Source organism: Megascapheus bottae, chromosome 14 (genome assembly GCF_031878675.1).
Source record: "Megascapheus bottae isolate mThoBot1 chromosome 14, mThoBot2.hap1, whole genome shotgun sequence".
Classification (NCBI taxonomy): domain Eukaryota; kingdom Metazoa; phylum Chordata; class Mammalia; order Rodentia; family Geomyidae; genus Megascapheus; species Megascapheus bottae.
The window spans coordinates 2,217,611-2,240,522 of NC_143522.1; the positions used below are offsets into that span (position 1 = coordinate 2,217,611).

Below are 22,912 nucleotides of genomic sequence, written 5' to 3' on the forward strand. Positions count from 1 at the left end.
AAAATAAAATAAAATAAAATAATAAAAATACACGGGAGCTGAGCATCAATGACTCATACATGTAATCTTAGCTACTCAGCTCAAGTGGTAGAGTGCCAGCCTTAAGTGAAAAAGTTAAGGATATTTTAAAGATGGCACTAACTGAATCATATGCTTATGATTCAGAAATATATCTAGTTTTTTATTTAAATGCTTTGTGGCTGCTCTATCTTTCATTTTCTCTTTTTTTCCATTCATTTTCTCTCTTATTGACCTAATTTGTTTTATCTTTTTTTACTGTCTTAAATTTTATCCCTTCCATTTTTAGATATTTAAACATGTCCAAATATTTTCATTTTTCACTAGTGTATAAAACTGATCAGTATTCATGTGGTCTTCCTGTCTCCATTCCCAGCTCTATCCTACACAACCCAAAAAAATTTGAATAAATTCTTTTATTCATTTATCTACCTTTCCTCATTCTAGACTGATGTAAACAGGACTTACAGTACCAGAATTTTAGATTTTATACTTAATATTTATTTAGACTTAAGCTTCATTATTTTAATTACCTTTACCATGTAGTTAATATTATTAAGTGTAAACTGGGGGGTGGAAATTATATTTTTCATCAAATATTTCCCTCTGGACTGTTTTCAGGAAGGATGAAGAAAAACAAAGATGTGCAAAATCAGCCGTCAGCTTTCTGTTGGTATATTACTTGCAGTTCCCAAGTATCATCAACTACCCACTTGCCTTTCTCACTCAAACTCCTGTGTCATTGCTTCCACCTGAAGAAAGTCATCCCAGACTAAAAGCAGAATGGATATGGAAGAAACACTGATCAACTAGCCTACTGAAGTCACCCAACCAATTACCCTAATCATTGTCCCGGGATCTCTCCCTTGTGAAATATGCATAGCCCAGATATTAATTTCCTTCTTCAAATCAACCCTCCTTTTTATTTCAGAGATTTCCCTGGGTGTTTGGTCTACTATGCATAAGGCCCGGTATTTTTAAAATATTATCTTACTGCTGTTATTAAGGTGTTATACAGTAGAGTTACCATTTCCCAATTCAGGTAATGTGTGCATTTCTACTTCAAATAACATCACCCCTTCCTATTTTCCCCCAGTTTTGCCCTCCTGTCCCTGTCCACAAGTCGAATAGTTCATTTTCCACCTAGTGTATAATGAATACCATGACTGCCACGATTGCATTTGTTCACCTTTCCTCCCTCCCTTTCTGCATCCCACATCCCCCCAACCCCCCCCCAAAAAAAGCAGAATGGGCAGGGAGTGTGGCCTAGTGGTAGACTGGTTACCTAGCATGCACAAAACCCTGGATTTGATTCCTTGGTACCACATACACTGAAAACGCTGGAAGTGGCACTGTGGCTCAAGTGGCAGAGCACTAGTCTTGAACAGAAAGTGTCCAAGGACAGTGCCTACATCCTGAGTTCAAGCACCAGGACTGGCAAAAAAGGGGGGAAAAAGCCACTACTAACATAAATAACCCATGTTTCCATTTCTTGGAGTTTGTTTCAATAAATAGTATTTTAATTGTCAGGGGTTCCTTACCTACTGGTATCCTCTGATATGACTGTGTATGAATACCCAGAGTGTATATAGGTTATCATGTCAGGGTGGTTTTCTTTTTTTGTAGGTTGTGGGGCTTGAACTCTGGGCCCAGGCACTGATCTTGAGCACTTCAGCTCAAAGCTACTGCTCTACCACTTGAGCCACAATGCCACTTAGGGTTTGGTATTTTAAAGTATCTTTTCTCTTCACTTTAAGGGGTAATAGATGAGTTACAGTGTATGTTTAAAATTCCATACTAAAGAATTAAATTTTTAGATTCTGAGGTTATAGTAATGATTTATTTATTTATTTTTATTTTTTTGCCAGTCCTAGGGCCTGGAGTCAGGGCCTGAGCACTGTCCTTGCACTTTCCTCAAGGCTGGCGTTCTAGCGCTTGAGCCACAACACCACTTCCAGCTTTTTCTGTGTATGTGGTACCTAGGAATCAAACCCAGGACTTCATGTATGCTAACTAAGCACTCTACTAGCCCGCACTTCCTGCCCCCTAATGACTAAGATATGCACAACCTCTGTATCCCAGATAAAGAATATTCATTATGTCACTTAATGAAAGCAAATATTTGTTTTAATACTTACCTGTATATCATTTTCTTTTTGTCTGAAGTTAACACTGGCAATCTGTGACTGTTTGATGGAACTTTCTTCTTCATCTAATTCTGAAGACAGAATCAAACATGATCTCCAATCACCCTTCCACCTTTCCTTCCAATTTTTCCCTTCCTCCCTTTTTCTTTTTCTTTCTTCAGTTTTGGTGGTGATAATAAAATGCTAAGCTTGCATTCTTCTACTGAGCCTATATTTCAGCCTTTACCTCTAACATTTAACCTAAATTTGTGCCTTAGAAAATCAGGTCTAAATGAATACCTAAGATTCAGAATTATAAAATTATTTTAAAATTTTAATTCATATGTGGTACATATATATATATGTGCATATATATACAATGGAATTCTACATAGCTGACAGACAAGATAAAATAATAGCATCGAATCATGTTGAGTGAGACAAGTCAAGACCAAAGGAACAGAAGGCGCATAGTATCCTTAATATGTGACTATTAGAGCCAAACAGTACAAGAGCAAGGACTCAATATTTGTATACCCAATGCTATGGACATGGTACTGGAAATATAAACACAACTACATAGACATAAAAACCTATGACTCTATAGATATAATGGTTTATTTCATAAATTAATATGTATCTAAGATATATAAACCCTTGGCCTAATTTTGATTATGTTCTAAAATCTAAGTGCCAGTGATTGTATATAGATTCCCTTCTTGAACACTTGTTAAACATGTCATTTGAAATACGATGTAAAAATCAATGTTAATAAATTCTTTATAAAAATTTTAATTCATAACCACATGTTAGTTATAATAAATATCAAAAGAAAAGACTAAATGTAAAACCTACATCCTTTTAATGAATAACTGAAGAAGGTAATAGTAGTGATACCAATGATATGGAACAAACAAACCAGCCAATGTAGTCAGTCTAACACAATGTATCTAAATCTCCAGACTAACTGGAATGAAATATTCTCACATTTTGGTGACCAAGTTACAAATACTATTAACACAAGTCTTCTCCCACTTAAGTCATACATACTGACAATATATAGTATCTTAACTAAAAATATGTATCTATCTATCCTCCTCTGACAGCTGACTATCAAACCAGAACACTTTTTAAAATTCTTTAAGTCACTGTACAAAGCAGTTTATAAATACAACGCATCTTGGTCAGTGTCACTCCTTCAACATTCTCAGCCCCATTTCAACCCACTTCTTCCCTTACTTTTCTTAAATTTGGGGTATATATACAATAAATTATTGACTATGTTTTAATATATCGTGCAAATCATTTCTTTCTCAAAAAAGACAGATGTGAAGTTCAGATCTTATTTGCTTTCAGAATGATTCAAAATAGTACTTTCCTTAGTCTACAGATCCCCAGAGCTGTTTCCTTGCTTATACCAAATGATCATGAAAACTCCTTTTTATTTCTCTTGTGTTTGCAAAGGAAAACCGTTTTTAAATAAGAAACAATTCTGTACCTGTAACTCTTGATCTTGAAGAATGCATCTTTATTGGTCTTAGTAATTTCTGAGATTCATAGGGGAGAAATAATTGACTGCTTTGTGGAGGGTTATTCAATACAAGCACATGTTCATCTTTTTCAAAAACTCTAAAGAGAAAAGTGGATTGCATTCAGTATCAGCCAAGTAAATATTAACATATTTTAAATCTAGAAGGAATATTTAGATTCCATATAGTTAAAAACCCTTTATATCTGCAGATAATGAACTGAGTTCCAGAGAATTTAACAGACCTGCTCAGTATTATTTTTTATTTTTTAATTTTTTTTGCCAGTCCTGGGCTTGAGCCCAGGGCCTGAGCACTGTCCTTGGACTTTCTCAAGGCTAGAACTCTACACCACTTGAGCCTCAGCACCACTTCCGGCTTTTTTCTATGTATGTGGTACCGAGGAATTGAACCCGGGTCTTCATGCATGCTAGGCAAGCACTTTAACCACTAGGCCAAACTCCCAGCCCTTGCTCAGTATTATTAAATTACTTGGTAATAGTGTCAGTTTAAAAACACTTTATTTTTAGAATATAACCATTTTTTCAAATGTTTTAAACAGATCAAAAACATGTTGAGTGAAAATGTTAATCAGAAGCTGGGCACAGTGATTCATGCCTGTAATCCTACCTACTCAGGATGCTGAGATGTGAGGATTACGACTGCGATTGCGAGGATTGCAGATTGCGTTTCAAAGCCAGCCAGGCACTAAAGACCATGAGACTCTGATCTTATTAACCACTAGAAAACCGGAATTGGCACTATGGCTCAAGGGGTAGGGTGGTAGCCTTGAGCTGAAGAGCTCAGGGACAGTGCCCAGGCCCAGAGTTCAAGCCCCATGACTGACCAAAAAAAAAAAAAGAAAAAGAAAAAAGAAAAAAAAAGTTAATCATAAATAGCATGTCTTAGGTTTCAGATTCCTTCAATCCTAATAAATATTACTATTAAGATACATCATAACTCTCTATCAGCAGGGGATATATTCCAAGATCCCTAGTAGATAGCTGTAACCACAACTGTACCTCCTTTCATCACTCTCCCCTTTCCTCCCCACTTCCTCATTCCTTCCTTCTCTCTTTCTCACTTTCTTCCTCCTCACCATATATGTTTATTCTTATTTTAAAAATTTTATTGTTACAACTGCATAAGTCAGGTAATGGGTACATGTCTTTTTGGACAATGTCTCCCCTTCCCTTGCTCTCTTCCATGTACGTTTTTTGCATGTATTTTTCTTATACATAATTCACAAATTCAATGTCTCCTCCTTCTTAACAACATACTTAGTATACACTGTGCCACAACTTTTGCAATGTGAAGTGAAAAATAGTTTTGGGGGGCAGGGGTTATGGGGCTTGAACTCAAGGCCTAGGCACTGTCCCTGAACTTTTTTGCTTAGGGCTAAAACTCTACCACTTTAAACTACAGCACCACTTCCAGTTTCCTGGTGGCTAATTGAAGATAAGAGTCTCATTTTCTGCCTGGGCTGGCTTCAAACTGGGATGCTCAGATCTTAGCCTCCTCAGTAGCTAGGAGTACATATGAGCCACTGGCAGCTGGCCATGAAATTTCTTTTTCCTTCTTCACAACGGGGCAGACAGAAGATTCATTCTTATTGAAGTATTTTAGCAACCTAAGAATATGACTATTTTCTTTCCTTAAGTGAAAACTCTGATCTCTCTAAAGAAAGTACTTTATCGCTTTCTAATAAATGCATCTAAATTGTAAGTATCACTATTTCTGTACTTCTGGTCATCTTTAAATATGTTACTTGAACACAGCACAATGGTCCATTTAATACAAAGTGATTAAAAGGCAAGTGGTATAAACAACATAGATACACTAGACAAACAGAAGATTCACATCCCAGGTGGGACAGATCAAGATGACCCTAAATTTTATCATACTACTGTGTGAATTTATTTCTGAAGTTTCCCATTTAATATTTTTGGACCATAGTTTACCACAGGTAGATGAAATAATATAAAACTATGGATAAAGGGACACTACTGTTTATTAATTTTAAAATGACCAGGTATTTAAATCAATTCTTTTCAATACAGAGTTTATATATTAAAATGTGAGTAAAGTAAAATTCTGTATATTTGCCCTTTTTTGCTTGTCCTGGGGCTTGAACTTAGAGCCTGGACACTGTCCAGATTGTCCTTGGACACTTTTTGCTAAAGGCTAGCACTCTGCCACTTGAACCGTAGTGCCACTTCCAGCTTTTTCTGTGTATGTGATTCTGGGGGATCGAATCTATGGCTTCATGCACGCTAGGCGAGCAAGCTATCACTAGGCCATGCTCCAGCCTATATTTGCTTATTTTTCCAACCAATTTCATTATAAATTAAAATCACCCTATTGTGATGTGATATGTGGATTGGGGAACCAAGAACAGAACAAATCCAAACAAGAGATCCAGACATTAACTCAAGAAGGAAATGTGTTGAAATATCAGAATAAAGGCAGTGGAGTCTAAGAAAGGAATTTAAGAACAAGAAAAAGGATATGGGCAGAAGAGCTAGGAGTGTGGCCTAGTGGTAGAATACTTGCCTAGTATGCATCAAGCCCTGGGTTCTATTCCTTGGTACCACATACATTAAAAAAAAAGACGAAGTGGTACTGTGGCTCAAGTGGTAAAGCATTAGTCTTTAGAAAGCTCAAGGACAGTGCCCAGGCCCTGAGTTTAAGCCCTAGGACTGGCCAAAAAAAAAATAACATGGACAGAAAAAAACCCAGAATATTGATTATGAATAATAGTAATACATCTCTTTTTCTTTCTTTCTTTGTTTTTTTTTTGGGTTGGTCATAGGGCTTGAAGAACTCTGGGCCTGGGTGCTGTCACTGACCTTTTCAGCTTAACTCTAGCACTCACCCACTTGAGCCACAATGTCACTTCTAATATATCTATTTTCTGTCGCACAATAATAGGTTAAAAAGAATCAATTTTTTTTCTTAATGCCTTCATCAATGATGTCTACAGTATTCAAAGGATAAGAAAAAAAATGATGCCAAATACACAGCAGTGTATTGGAAGCTCATCTTTATTCTGTGTGTCAAGTGGTGACAGGGTGATAAACAGGCATATACATTACTGTTCCTACCATTGTTTTTTGTTTTCTGCTACTGATGTGTCAAGGAAAACTAGATAAATTATATAGCTGATAGGTACATAGAATACAGAAATGTTCCTGCTTCTACCCTATTTCTCCCAACTTAATATCCTTGCAGTAGTAGAATGCTTGCCTAGCATGCATGAAAAACCTGAGTTCGATTCCTCAGTACCACATACATAGAAAAAAAGCCAAAAGTGGTGCTGTGGCTCAAGTAGTAGCGTTCTAGCCTTCAGAAAGCACAAGAACAGTACTCACGCCCTGAGCTCAAGGCCCAGGACTGGCAAGAAAAAAATATTCTGCACAAAATATTTGAATAGATTTACAGAAAGATACTTTTAGATGTATAATATCCAAATATAATAATGTCCATGGGATCCAAAGATCCATACCTTTCTTTCAATTCTTTTCTCTTTTCTGTATTTTTGTTATTTTCTTCCAAAGTTTCTGAAAGATTCTTAGTTTCATAAAGTTGTGCAATTTGCTAAAAAGAAAAATGGGAAAACAAAGTAATTACCTACAAAGCAACAGAGTAGATGTTTTTCTTAACTAGTGAATATTATTTTTCCTATAGAATCAGATTTGCATTTTTGTTCTATTCACTTTTACTGAAAGTTAATAGTCAAAATAAATATTAAACAACACCTCTACCTCTGTACATGTAGTTTAAATTTTTACTTTTGTGCCATCCTGGGTCTTGAATTCAAGGCTTGGGTGCTGTCTTTGATATTTTTTCCCCCCAAGGCTAGCACTCTATCACTTGAGCCACAGCCAAAGCTTCCAGCTTTTTCTGAGTTCTTTAGTGGAGATAGGTGTGACATGTACTTTTCTGCCTGGGCAGGCTTCAAACCATGATCCTCAGATCTCAGCCTTCTCTGAAGCTAGGATTACACCAACTCCAAGGCCTCTTTATATTTTCCTTAATACTAAGTTGGCACATACTAGATTTCAAGTGCTAGGTGCCAATGGCTCATGTCTATAATCCTGATTACTCATTAGCTTCAATAATAGTACTCATCACTATGCTCAGGCGGGGGTCTCATGAATATTTTCCCCAGGCTGCCACTGAACTGCAATGCTGATCTCAGCCTCACTAGTAGCTAGGACAGAGTATGAATCAACAAGCCTGGTTAATGTATATTAACTTTATGTTCAAAAAAATAACAAATGAGGTATTATACTCAAATTTTCCTCAAGATTTAGAACTGGCTTTAATGGGTTCTTGAACCTCAGTGAATTAAAGCCACAATACATAAATGACACAAAACATTCCAAACAAATCTGATAGGCTAAACTATCCTAGCTCTTTAAACATTATAAATGCATAATCGTAATTTTGTAAGATTAATTTTTTTTTTGCCAGTCCTGGGCTTGAGCTCAGGGCCTGAGCACTGTCCTTGGACTTTCTCAAGGCTAGAGCTCTACCACTTGAGCCTCAGCACCATTTCTGGCTTTTTTCTATGTATATGGTACCGAGGAATCGAACCCAGGTCTTCGTGCATGCTAGGCAAGCACGCTACCACTAGGCCAAACTCCCGACCCAATTTTTCCCTTTTTGTACTGGTAGTGGGGCTTGAACTCAGGGCCTTGAAGCTTTCACCTCAAGGCTCACATACTTACCACTTGAACAAGACCTCCTTTTTCTGGGTTTTAAGTGGTTAGAGTCTCACAGACTTGTGGGGGTGGGGGGAAGAGGGAGTCGGTGGCTTGCGTGTGTAATCCTAGCTACTCAGGAGGCTGAGATGTGAGGATCAAGGTTCAAAGCCAGCCCAGGCACAAGAGAACCTGAGACCTTTATCTTCAATTAACCTCTAGAAAATGGGAAGTGGGGCTTGGCTCAAGGGTAGGGGGTAGCCTTGAGCTGAAGAGCTCAGGGACAATGCCCAGGCCAAGTTCAAGCCCCATGACCCACAGAAATAAAAAAGTCTCACAGACTTTTCTACCCAGACTGACACTGAACCACAATCCTCAAACATCAACCTCCTGAGTAGGTACAATTATAGGTGTGTGAGCCACCTCACCCAGCACTTGGTTTTTTGACATGAAACCCTTTTGTATACCTAAAAATAATAAAAATAAATAAACTACAGTTGCCTTTTTGATGCCTTTAAATTTGTATTGTAGGTCTGAAACTATTCTGAAACTATACTGTCAGTGGAACTATTCTCAGGACTTATCTAATATGCAAGAAGATCCTAGATTTCACACTGTACAAAAATATTCCTGTACATAATTTATTTTGTTTTTCTGTCTTCATCTTCTTTCCTCAGACACTAGAGAAAGCCATACTATTCCTTAAAACTCAAGAGTTAAAATATATTCAATAACTTCTAGGTCAGGTAGCTTATGCCTATAATCCTAGATACTCAGGAGGATAATATATGAGGATATGAAGCTTAGCCTGGGCAGGAGAGTCCATGAGACTCTTATCTCCATAAGCCAGAAGTAGAGCTGTGGTTCAAGGTATAAAGTGCTAGCATTAAGCAAAAGAAGCTCAAGGACAGCACTCAGGCCCTGAGTTCAAGCCCCAGGGACAAAATAAAATATATAGATTTTTATAATATATATAATATTGAGTATTGACTATATTTATACATCAAAAGTAATTTGAGACAAACTGACCTTTCTCCATATTTGTAACTCCTTGCAAATAGGGTTTTTAACATTTTAACATAAACTAGTACATGCATTAGAAATGTATAACAAAGTACCTTGTTTAAAGAATTAATTTCCATTTCCACTTCATCTATTTCTTTCTTCAATTCAGATGAACTTTTGTTAATATTTTTGACTCTTTTAAGAATATCTTCTGTTTCCCTTCTCAAATTAACTCTGTTTATGTTAAGGAACTATGTCATTCAAATAAAATTTACATTTACAATATAATTAGCTGATATTATGTTTCCATATTACTTACATGTACATTTAATATAAGTAATAAACAACAGTAAGAACATTTGTAACAAGAGCAAAACTAATGTAAATATCTAGCATGCTGATAAGAAGATATGCTGTTTACATGTTATTTATTAAATTCATTTATTTATTCGCTTTTTTTTTTTGACCAGTCCTAGGGCTTGAACTCTAGGCCTGGGCACTTTGCCTGAGCTTCTTTGGCTCAAAGCTAGCACTCTATCACTTGAGCCACAACACCACTTCCGGCTTTTTGTGTGTAGTTTATTGGAGATAAAAGTCTCACAGAATTTCTTGTATGCCTGGCTTTGAAACACAGTCCTCAGATCTCAGCTTCCTGAGTAGATAAGATTACAGGTGTTAGCCATCAGCACTAGGATTTTTTTCTTTCACATAAATATTTTCACAGCATTGTTCGTTCCTTCCTTCCTTCCTTCCTTCCTTCCTTCCTTCCTTTCTTTTTTCTTTCTTTCTTTTCCATTTGTGGTACTTGAACTCAGGATCTGGTCCTGAGCTCCTTTACTCAAGACTAGCACTCTAAAATCAACATCAAAAATGTATCTAATTTCCTACAGAAAATGTGGTACATATATACAATGGAATTCTACATAGCCAACAGATAAGATAAAATAATGGGGCCGGGAGTTTGGCCTAGTGGTTAAAGTGCTTGCCTAGCATGCATGAAGACCTGGGTTCGATTCCTGGCACCACATACATAGAAAAAAAAAGCCGGAAGTGGTGCTGAGGCTCAAGTGATAGAGCTCTAGCCTTGAGAAAGTCCAAGGACAGTGCTCAGGCTCTGAGCTCAAGCCCAGGACTGGCAAAAAAAAAAAATAATAATAATGGCATTTGCAGGGAAGTGGATGAATCTAGAGCGAATCATGTTAAGTGAGACAAGTCAAGACCAAAGGAACAAAAGGCACATAGTATCCTTAATATGTGGCTATTAGATCCAAATAGTACAAGAGCAAAGACTCAATATTTGGTTACCCAATGCTATAGACATGGTATTGAAAATATAAACACAACTACATAGACATAAAAATCTATGACTCTATAGACATAATGTTTTATTACATAGATTAATATGTAGCTATGACATACAAACCCTCAGCCTAATTTTAATTATGTTCTAAAATCTAAGTGCCAGTGATTGTATATAAGAGATTCCCTTCTTGAATATTTGTTTGTTAAATACATCATTTGAAATATGATGTAAAAATCAATGTTAATAAATTCTTTAATAAAAATGCAAAAAAATGTATCCAATTTTCCCTTTTCTGTTCTACAAACTTCATCAATGTACCTTGCAGAGCTCAGAAGAGCTTCCTCCTGGGCTTTGTGCTCAAACTGGTTTCATACTGCATTTCAACTAATGAATGTCTTAGCTATTAATAGATATTCTGCACGATTATTAGATAATGCGACTTTCTAAGTTACTATACAATCTACATGGGAGAATTTTTTTTTTGTGGATCATGGGGCTTGAACTGGTCTGGGGTGCTGTCCCTGAGCTCTTCAGACCAAGGCTACCTACCACCCTATCCTTGAGCCAAGCCCCATTTCCCATTTTCTAGAGGTTAATTGAAGATAAGAGTCTCCTTTTGTGCCTGGGCTGGCTATGAACCTTGGTCCTCAGATCTCAGCCTCCTGAGTAGCTAGGATTATAGGCGAACTTAAGAGATTTTTTTCAATACTCAAAAGTGGTCAAAACTAGTGAGAATTTATCATACTTTCCAAATCCTGCTTTAAAAATGTGATTTACGGGGCCGGGAGTTTGGCCTAGTGGTAGAGTGCTTGCCTAGCATGCACAAAGACCCAGGTTTGATTCCTCGGTACCATATACATAGAAAAAAGCCAGAAGTGGTGCTGAGACTCAAGAGCTAGAGCTCTAGGATTGAGAAAGCCCAAGGACAGTACTCAGGCCCTGAGCTCAAGCCCAGGACTGGCAAAATAAATAAATAAATAAAAATAAAAATGTGATTTACATGCTAGGTGAATATAGTTCATCTGAACCACATAAAGCTATGTTACTATCAAATTGGTTCAATTTAAAGTTTCAATTATAGATTCAGATCCTAAATTCCAATTCTTTCTGTCTGTACCTATGTCTCTTATTGCCTGTCATGCAACTTACTATCTCATCCTAACTCACATACTATTCCCTAAATCCTTGTTATATCTCCCCCTACCCACTGAGAGTACTCAAATGGGCAGCAATGAAGAGCTGATGCCCTCCCACATAAAAACAAAACAACAACAACAACAAAAAAAAAAGAGGCAGGATTTGGCCTAATGGCAGAGTGCTTGCCTAGCATGCATGAAGACCCGGGTTCAATTCCTTGGTACCACACACATAGAAAAGCTGGAAGTGGTGTTGTGGCTCAAGTGGTAGAGCACTAGCCTTGAGAAAAGCCCAAGGACAGTGCTCAGGCCCTGAGTTAGGCCCCAGGACTGGCAAAAAAAAAAAAAAGCATATAAAGGATTGTGGAGGTTAAAAGAAGACTGAATTTCAAGTTCATTATTAGTGAAGATCTCTTACAAATAAGAGAGGCTTAGGAAAATAAAGAATTAAATATTAATTTCTAATTAATATTTAAGTATTAAATATTATTAAGTATTAATAGTTTAGTATTAAATATACTTAATACTTATTAAGTATAAATATTAAGTATTATTTAAATGATAATTAGAATTATTTCTATGTCTGTTTCCCATGCGAAACTGTGAGCTTAAAAGAGCTTTGTATTTCTTTAGTATTGCCTGGTATAAGATAGGTAGCTCAAATTTCTGAAGATTAATTATTGTTATATATCTATCCTAAAGGTTAATCAAGTAATCTGATGGGAGTTTTCTTAATGTTAAGACACAGCAACATGCCTTTCTCACTGGAATGGCTGCTAAGACATGCTACTTTAAAGGCAGATACAGGTATCATTTTATTCTCCCTAAGACTGCTTGTTTTTGATCATATGGACATATATGAAAACTACAGTTTCTACTATTTAAATAAAATTCAAAATTTAAATGACCTTTAAAGTATGAATTAAACACAAAAAACAAAGCCATGAGATTCTCATAAAAACATGGTATACAATTGAAATATAGAAATTATACTTATCAAATAAAAATTATAAAGAAAAATACTACTGTAGATACATATATAACGTCCATTTGGTAAGTGATGAGAAGGGAGCAGGTACTGCAAAACAAAATCATAGTTGAGAGTGAGCTATTATTCTTTTCATTACTAGCATACTATAATTAAAGTAATATATAACAAATTGTTAATACCTAGAAATTCCATGAGAATAGATTCATGCATTTTTAGTTGTTCACTACAAGCCAACACTCTGTTTTGAATTTCTTCGTGTTCTCTTTTCTTTGCATAATATTCACATGAAATATGGTTCTCTGAGTATTTTAGCTGGTATTGCTTCAAAACATCTTTATACTGACAGATATAATCATGATACATTTTTCTATTAAAATTAAAAGAAATCTATTTTAAAACTTTATAAATATCACTTGCTAATATTCACTACATTAAGCACAAAAAGCAAGTTAAACATCTACTTATCTCTATTGTTTTTAGTATTGTCTTCCCTTCAAACTTTCCCTTAACCTATCATACTTTTCAACTATACTTTTTTTTGGGGGGGGCAGTCCTGGGGCTTGGACTCAGGGTCTGAGTACTGTGCTTGAGCACTCTTCAAGCCTAGCACTCTACCACCTGAACCATAACACCACTTCTGGCCTTTTCTGTTATGTGGTACCAAGGAATCGAACCCAGGTCTTCATGTATACTAAGCAAGCACTCTACCACTAGGCCACGCTCCCAGCCCCTCAACTATACTTTCTAAATAATTTACTCCTTAATCTTCTTCAAATTAACTTGCTATTTTAATAACACCATTCTTTAAAAAAAATATTGTAAAGGTGATATACAGAGGTGTTGCAGTTACTTAAGTCAGGTAGTAAGAACATTTCTCTTTGACCAATATCACCTCTTCCTTCATTTTCACCCATTATTTTTTCTGCCAACCCTCTCCCCTACAAGTTGTACAAATCACTTTCTTTTCTTTTTTACAGTTCATTTTCAACATGTCTAGTGAGTATCACTGCTTTACTAATTTACCCTTTGTCCCACCATTTCCAAAAGTAAATTCTACAAATAATTATTCCTATAGGCGTTCGCATATAACTCAGGGCAATCAATAACTGAAGAACTATGCTATCAGTACTGCTAAGAAAAGATTTATATCTTAGGTACTGTCTAAACAAATTCAGGATTACATAGAGTTTCACAATAAGTAAATGGTACTCAAAGCCCAAATTACTATACTTCCCTAAAAAAGAACCTCTTTCAGAACATAAACTTTCTATATTTTTAATTACTATTCTTACAAAGCAAGTCCTAGTAATAATAACTTATGAACTGATATACTTAAATTAACATATGTATTATACTTGTCATTTTCAATAGTTTCTTGATAAACAGTAAACTGGTCCTGCATATAATCTTCATGTTTATGAAAAACATCACATGTTGGCTTCCAACTATAAAAAAAAAGTATACTTACAGTAAGCATTCCAGAATAAGCAAATTGACAAAGATAATTTTTAAATAAATTGTTTTTAAATGAATGTCTCTACTTAGGGAAAATAAATTTACATCAAGAAATATATTCTCATATCCTAAAATAATCACTATTAGCATTCATACACTCATATGCCCAAATGCTAATATTTTTACATAAAATTTTTTCCAATGACTAGAGAACAAGTATGGCACAGCAATGACATTTCAATTATGCATTATAGTAATATTTTTCAATTATTTTCTCTAACACCAGTCTTTTTCTCTCGTAGATTTTTTTTTTTTTTTTGCCAGTCCTGGGCTTGGGCTCAGGGCCTGAGCACTGTCCCTGGATTTTCTCAAGGCTAGGGCACTTGAGCCACAGCACCACTTCTGGCTTTTTGCTATGTATGTGGTACCGAGGAATTGAACCTGGGTCTTCGTGCATGCTAGGCAAGCACTCTACCACTAGGCCAAACTCCCGGCCCTCTCTCATAGATTTTTTTAAAAAGATATTGATGAAGAAATTCTTTTGGAGTGAGCATTGGAAGAGCAAGGATAAGGATTAAAGAGTTTTTTCCTCATTTTACATTTAGGTTATTGTACTCTCTTGAGCTAAAACAAAACAAAACAAACTAGGCTAAACTGAGTCATAAAAGCAGACAGAAAGAATAAAATGTCCATCATATGTATTTTTGTTTTATTGTATAATTTGAACAAATACTATCAATATGAAAAGTGTCAAACCATGGTAGTTTCTACTCCAAGGATTACTTCAATGTATTTTCTATTTTTCCTAATATTTTTTCAATTGAAAAAGTATACTCACTTTGGAAACACAGAAAATACATATCAAAAATAATTATCATGGCCGGGAGTTTGGCTTAGTGGTAGAGTGCTTGCCTAGCATGCACGAAGACCCGGGTTCGATTCCTCGGTACCACATACATAGCAAAAAGCCGGAAGTGGTGTTGAGGCTCAAGTGGTAGAATGCTAGCCTTGAGAAAGTCCAAGGACAGTGCTCAGGCCCTGAGCTCAAGCCCAGGACTGGCAAAAAATAATAATAATAATTATCAACATTTTCCATGTTAAAAAATTACTGTTATTATTTTAATAAATTATCTTCAGGTCTTGCTATATTTATATAATTTAATATAATTATAACCATATTCAAATAATGAATTTATTTGCCTTTATTTACTGATCAAAACTTAAATATTTGTCTTAATTTCTTAGAAAATATCCTTCAAAATAGAATTAGAAGTCCAAAGATCATTACCAACATATATTCTGAGCATTTAATGATTATGTAAAAAATACAGGTTCACTGAGAAGAAAATTTTACTACATGCAATTTAATGTACATCTTTCTAGATTCTTTCAATCTATATAGGTATGAATTGACTTCTTACTATGCTTTATACTTCACTTTAATTTGTAATGTATCATTCACCTCTCATGTCAAACACATCTGCCATAATTTCATTGCTTACTGAGTATTCAGCAATATGGATATTTTAGTCAGTCATTTACCCAATTAATGTTGACCAGTAAGAGTTATAGCCAGCCAAGCATGGTGGCTCACACCTGTAATTCAAGCTACTAGGAGGCAGAGATCTGAGGATCAAGGTTCAAAACCAGCCCTAGCACAAAAGGACCTGAGACTCTTATCTCCAATTAACCTCTAGAAAATGGGAAATGGGGCTTGGGTCAAGGGTAGGGTGGTAGCCTTGACCTGAAAAAAGACAAGTTCAAGCCCCATGACCCACAAAAAAAAGTTATAGCCAATGTTTTCATATTATAAAGAGGTCCAAGTAGAACTAAAGCAATTCAATAGTAAGAAGACTAAAATAAATAGGCAAAGTACTTTAAATGACATTCTTCAGTCGTCTTTTATCTTGAAATATTTTAGATTAGATTTTCTTACATAAAACTTAAGCTCTTGAAAAGTCAAATCTCAAAACAATTTCAAATTTATCTAATAAAATTTTTATATCCTGAGCTTAGATTATTTTCAAAATTCTGTACTTAAGACTGACTAGATTTAAATTACTAAGATACTGCAGTTCCTCCACTTTTCTTTTGAGCCTTCAATGATCTTTCTACAGTGGCATATAACAAAGCAACTGATTTACCCGCTAGAGGTCTGTTTCAAGTGATAGAGTGCCTGCCTAGCCTAGAGGCTTTGAATTCAAATACTAGTATTGCCAAGCATAAACATGTGATGATTTTAAAAAAGCAAAAAATAAAAAATAAAAAACCAAAACTGGGCACTGTGGCTCACTCCTGTAATCCTAGCTACTCAGGAGGCTGAGATCTGAGGATCAAGGTTCAAAGCCAGCCTAGGCACAAAAAAGGATCTGAGACTCTTATCTCCAGTTACCCTCTAGAAAAATGGGAAGTGGAGCTTGGCTCAAGTGTAGGTCAGTAGCTTTGAGATGAAGAACTCAGGGACAGCGCCCAGGTCCACAGTTCAAGCCCCATGACGCACAAAAAAAAAATTGTAAAAAGACCATTTGATATTTTGCTTATATATATACTATTCAAAGACTAGATCAGTGGTAAGGAAGTATGCAAAGGTCTTATCCACAAAATGAAACAAACCATGAATAGACCTTGTGCACCAATCCCAAGCAACAAAAATATTTTAAAGCAACAATGCTTTCAACGTTGAGCAAAAGAATCAAATCACAATTATTGAAAGTTCATTTCTTTCAAATACTCACTTACTACAGCTGTCTTTGATTTCCTTACTATGTTTACAGTAATGAGCAATTTCCTCATCTGTTGTACTTATGGTTTCATGTATCTTACGAATAGTTTCTTTTTTTTCTTTAATATCTTCAAAACATTCTGAAAGGGAAATGTTTACTTTTAATGTAGAAATTATAAAATCAAGATAAAGAAACCAGAAAAAATTATAAGGCAACTTTCCTACAAGGAGGTAAGCAAGAGAATGTAAAGAACATGGAAAAGTTCTAACACTAAAAAGCAGAAAACCACAACCAGGCCTAATACTCAACCCAGGAGCAAAGAAGGATTTATGTTTTCAGAATGAAGAGAAATAAATGTGCTTTACCCTCATTTTTATAAGAAGATGGCTAGATTACATAACATTTAACATCAGCCAATCTTTTGATACTATGAATTCATGTAAACATTTATTCACTACTGGTAATTAGGCTTTCAGTTTTGATATCTGTGAAATTTCTATAATCAGTTCCACATAATTATTAGATACACCTTCAACTAACTTGTTACTAGTGATCAAATATAAAGATTGTTTTGGAAAATATTAAAACAATTTCTTAATAGAATACATTCAATTCCAGATAATCAAATTCAAGCCAGGAGCCAGTGGCACATGCCTGTAATGGAGATGGCTGAGATATGAGGATTGCAGTTCAAAGCCAGTCTGGCAGGGAAGTCAGTGAGACATTTATCTCCAATTAAGCAGTAGAAAACTGGAAGTGGCACTGTGGCTCAGCATGACAGTGTGCTAACCTGAGCTGAAAAGCTTAGGGACAGTGCCCAGACCCAGAATTCAAGCCCCATGACCACCCCCCCAAAACCCTCCCTCCAAAAAAAGGATCAAAGAAGTTAACAGTCCTGTTCTGAAAGTTAAAATTAGGTTTAGTGTATTTAAGAACTTTAAATGTTTGACTAACCTTTCAATTCTACATATACTGTGATTTTTTTTTCAGAATTATTATTACTATTATGTGCAAAAAAGTGAATTTATTTGGGGAAGCAGACAGTGATAGGCCAGGGACACACTGCAGACTTGGGAGCTAGGCACTGTGACCCAAACTGGTTTTTCAAGCTGGGTTTTTAAGGGCAAAAACCACGTGGTCAAGCCTGGCCACACACAGATGGCCAAAGGGATTGCAGCATACACAGAGAAACTGAATAGTCATGTTAAGCTCCACATAGGTGGCCAATGGAGTTAACAGTCTGCCTCACAGTAACTGAACTAACCTATCATTTTGTTTGAATTGGCCCTCAGATTTGGCAGCGGATCCCCACACAAAGCAGGCAGATATTCTCTCATGGGTGCAGGGATAAGCCTATTCCTTCCTGGAAGAGCAAGGGAGAGTGGTGGCCTGTTTTACTATTGTTAACTTTCAACATTTCAGGACAGGGCAGGGAAGCTCTTACTGCATTCAAGATGGAGTCAGTTTTTGCTCCTCTTACACTTTTTCTTTTTCAACCTAGTCAAATCCTTGACTCATTTACCTCAGTACAAAGGGGTTATATTGGGTGTTTAGGATCATCAGTTTTATAGTTCTGTTCCTTCTGTACAAATGACATCATTGCAGTCATTACACATGGGTTAATTAACAGTAATAATATTAAAATAATCACCAGTGGGCCAATTGTGGCTGAGATTAGGGAAGTTGCCCACAGAGACCAGTTGCACAGCCTCTCATACCATCCTTGGGACCCCTGTCTCTCCATTTCTCATTTATGAAGTCTCCTTTTTACATCTGCAAGGCTAGCTTTTATTACTCCAGTGTGGTTTGCCCCAAAGCAATATTCTTCTGGTCTTCTTCTAGGAACAAAATATCTAGTCCTCCTTGCTCTTGGAGGACAACTTCAGCTAGGGTTTCAGAATTATTTCTGAAAATATTCCATCTATCTCAGTTTTGCTTCTTGATTTTTGGTGACTTCTGAGAAAAAAAATTCTCTTGCATTTGAAACTATCTTGTTATTTGATAAAAATAATAGCTTTTCAATTGCACATAAGAAATCATTTATGAAAGAAAATCCATAAGTAATTAAATCTTGAATAAACTAATTCATTGTTGAAAAACTAGTTAAGTCACATGTACAATGCCAACTATTACTTATCCTTCACAGGGAAGTCATGCATTATGCCGTATGCCATAAATATTAGAAGACTAAAGTATCTTTGCTATGTGAAACTACTTACTATTAATTCTTTGGACCATATCTTCTTTAGTACTTCTGTCTTGCTCATACTGGAAAACTAAATTAAAAAACAATTATTGTAAATTTTTTGCTTCATTGTTACAGCCCAATAATAATACAAATAGTTACCTATTTTGTTTTCATTTTTTACCTACCAAATTCTAACAGAAGCTTGTCCAAACTGGCAAACAGGCCGTCATTCATCTTGGATACTATATGTAAAATATAAATATGCATATCAAGTTTATATGTAATATAGAATATTAAAGTTTACCTAAGTCAGACACAGAGCAGCGGATGTAAACGTCAGCACCTTTCTGATACAACACACCTCACAAAGAAACGTGGTGGGGAAGACAAGTGTGGTTTGTCTCTGGCCTAGTGTTAAACAGTTGTTGGACATGTCTGCTTGTCTGACACTTGCAGAAGGGGTGGGCAACCTTTCTACCTGTCCATGCGTGGAAACCTAATAAGTTTGAATCCACTGGTTTCTCAAAATAGCTTTCTTGTACATGACAGGAAAGATCATCAACGTCTACCCTTTCCAGAACTTTCCGGAACATAGGCCTCCCGCTCCCCACCTCCACCACACACATTTTCTTTTCTTTTTCTTTTTTTTTTTTGCCAGTCCTGGGCTTGAGCTCAGGGCCTGAGCATTGTCCTTGGACTTTCTCAAGGCTAGAGCTCTACCACTTGAGTCTCAGCACCACTTCTGGCTTTTTTCTATGTATGTGGTACCAAGGAATCGAACCCGGGTCTTCATGCATGCTAGGCAAGCACTTTAACCACTAGGCCAAACTCCCGGCCCCACCACACACATTTTTAAGTCTTCATTGAACCCTTGGGGCCTCGTCTCAAGCCTCCCCGCGGCCCGGCCGCCCACCCGTGTGACCCCCAAGGCCCAGGCCTCGAATGACGCAGGCCTTGCTCCCCTCGGCGTCACGGCCGCGGAGGCCTCCCCGCCACACGGTGCCCTTTCCCACCCACCTTCCATGGCCCTTCTGGACACAAACTTCCGCTCCCACTCCTCAGAGGGTCCCCAACTCCACGACGCACAGGACTCACCTGAACCACCAGCTCCAAGAACCCAGCACTGAGCCTCGCCTTCGCCTTCTAACGCCAGCCTCGCGAGACCACGCCGCTGAGGCGAGCAAGACGGCGCGCGCTGGAGCGACACGCACACCGCCACGTGAGACCGGCAAGACCTCGCGAGAACACAGCCTTGCACCCGCTCCAGCTTCCGGCTTCCGCTGCAAGCCTGGTTCGTGCCCTTTAACCCGGCGGCGAAAAAATAAAATCATAATAATATAATCATAATAATATAATAATGCTGTTTAGACTGTGCTTGTCCAAAGTGAAATAAGAGTGGAGGAGAAATGTAATTGAAGCATCCCCCAAATTGCCAATCTTCTTGAGTTCTGTTTGTTGTCTTTTTTTTCTTTCCTTTTTTTTTGCCAGTCCTGGGCTTGAGCTCAGGGCCTGAGCACTGTCCTTGGACTTTCTCAAGGCTAGAGCTCTACCACTTGAGCCTCAGCACCACTTCCGGCTTTTTTCTATGTATGTGGTACCGAGGAATCGAACCCGGGTCTTCATGCATGCTAGGCAAGCACTTTAACCACTAGGCCAAACTCCCGGCCCTGTTGTCTTTTTGTTGTTGTTTGGGTTTGGGGTTGTTTTTTTTTTAATTAGTGGTGGTGTTGGTGTTCGTTTGTTTGTTTGACTTTGGTTTGGGACTGGGGACCGAACCTAGGGCCTCCTGCATTCTAAGCCTAAACTAGATCTATATCCTTTCTTTGAATTTTGTTTATTTCTAGTAGAAACGGTTTTAATCCTAAATGATCTCAATAATTACCTCCAATCACCACATCCTAAATGGTTTCATAGCATGAAAAGCAAATGTGCATAAGTTCTTTCTGTTTAGCCCAATTTACCTACCCATAATCAATTTTATTTTAATGTTGTATTGTTGTTTAATGTTGTAATGTTGTAAAATATTAATCATAGAAAACCAAAGCTAGTTTGTTTGGATGATATAAGAACTTAAACTAGATTTATGATTTTGTCTCCCTGTATGAAAATCCTTTTCCAGCTTTATTGAGATATTATTGACAACATTGCATGTATTTAGAGTATATTTGATATGTACACTATTGTACATTATTACCTATTAATAACATCAGAATACCACAGACTGGATAAATTATATAAGGAAAATAAATTTGTTTTGACTTACAGATCTTGAGATCTAAAGTTGAGAGGCCAGATGTGTTGATAAACTTCTGATTAGTAAGTCCCAAAGCAGCTCAAGGAGACAGAGGGTACCATGGGTATGTGTTTCTCTAGTCTTCTGCCCTTCTGTTACATAGCCACCAGGATTCCATTGGAGGGCTCCATCCTAATGACCTTATCTAATGCTTATCCTCTCCCCAAATCCCCACCTAAACACTTTCTAAACCCCCATGCTAAACCCCATACTCATATTGTCTTCACCTTTGTTAATACCTCACAGTGGGGAGGGGTTAATTTTTTAACACATGAAGCCTTGAGGGACACACTTAAACTATATTCAAGCCAAATCAATTATGAAATAGTGATAGTTTGGGGCCAGGAGCATGGCCTAGTGGTAGAGTGCTTGCCTAGCATGCACAAAGCTCTGGGTTTGATTCCTCAGTACTGTATGCACTGAAAAAAAAGCCCAAAATGGTGCTGTGGCTCAAGTGGTAGAGTGCTGGCCTTGAGCAAAGCCCAGGGTCAGTACTCAGGCCCTGAGTTCAAGCCTCAGGACTGGCAAAAAAAATAGTTATCATTACTGTATGTGCTGAAAATGTTTAAGATCCATGTAAGTTGAAAGCTGATGGCTCATGCCTATAATCCTAGCTATTCAAGAAGCTGAAATCTGAGTATCAAGGTTCAAAGGTAACCCAGGCAGACAAATCTGTGAAACTTTTATTGCCAATTAGCCAGCAAAATACCAAAAGTGATCATCTCATTCTTATTTTGGTTTCTATCTCCTTGGTGATTAGTGATACTGGACATTTTTTTATTGTTGTTATTTATAGGTCTTCTTTTGAAAATTGTCTATTGTAGGTCCTTTGTTTATTAATAAGTTTGTTTTCTGAGTTATTTTAGATCTTTATATATTTTAGGTATTAACCTTATTTTATTCTCATAATGATTTGTCCTATATGAATTAACTACTCCCTTTAGGAACGAATAAGGAAATACATATGACAAATAAAGGTACTTAGTTCTATTGGTTTTACATTGTGATGGCTACCAAGAAAATTTTACTTGGTAGGTCAAAAGAGATTATTTAGGAAGGACCATGGCAAGCCTACATATTTAAATTTGTTGGCTCTAGAAGTAGAGTTTAAAGGCAGTTCCTCTTTAACACGTCTTTGTTAAGCATCTCAAAGTATAATGGCAGTGGGCATGGCAGCAACAGTAAAATTGGCAAGATAGATAGCAAGGAGAACTGCCTGAAAACATTTTTTCTAACCCCAAATGGTTTTCTTTTTTTCTGGTATCATAAGTCTACACATTCTTCTCTTCCAGATGTCTATAACTACAAAGCAGAGCTTACTTCGGCATCTGATAGATGGCAGAATTATATCATATATTACATATAATATTGCATATTATATTATACTACTCTTCTCTGAACATTCTACCTGAGCACAAAAACTCTATTCTTTGACCAGAGTA

General features: G+C 36.7%; 1 protein-coding gene across 1 annotated transcript in view; it reads right to left on the reverse strand.

Annotated features, from left to right (window-relative positions):
* Positions 1-20,259, reverse strand: part of C14H14orf39 (chromosome 14 C14orf39 homolog) — a 40,084-nt gene extending 19,825 nt beyond the window's left edge. The window contains exons 1-11 of the mRNA XM_090344230.1: positions 20,195-20,259; positions 19,363-19,419; positions 19,209-19,265; positions 17,002-17,128; positions 14,167-14,256; positions 12,991-13,178; positions 12,856-12,898; positions 9,495-9,615; positions 7,176-7,267; positions 3,643-3,773; positions 2,157-2,236 (exon numbers count right to left, since the gene is read on the reverse strand). Coding sequence (XP_090200356.1) covers positions 2,157-2,236; positions 3,643-3,773; positions 7,176-7,267; positions 9,495-9,615; positions 12,856-12,898; positions 12,991-13,178; positions 14,167-14,256; positions 17,002-17,128; positions 19,209-19,265; positions 19,363-19,419; positions 20,195-20,201 — 993 coding nt within the window. The 5' untranslated portion in view covers positions 20,202-20,259. The remainder of the gene's footprint in view (positions 1-2,156; positions 2,237-3,642; positions 3,774-7,175; positions 7,268-9,494; positions 9,616-12,855; positions 12,899-12,990; positions 13,179-14,166; positions 14,257-17,001; positions 17,129-19,208; positions 19,266-19,362; positions 19,420-20,194) is intronic.
* Positions 20,260-22,912: the final 2,653 nt, after the last annotated feature.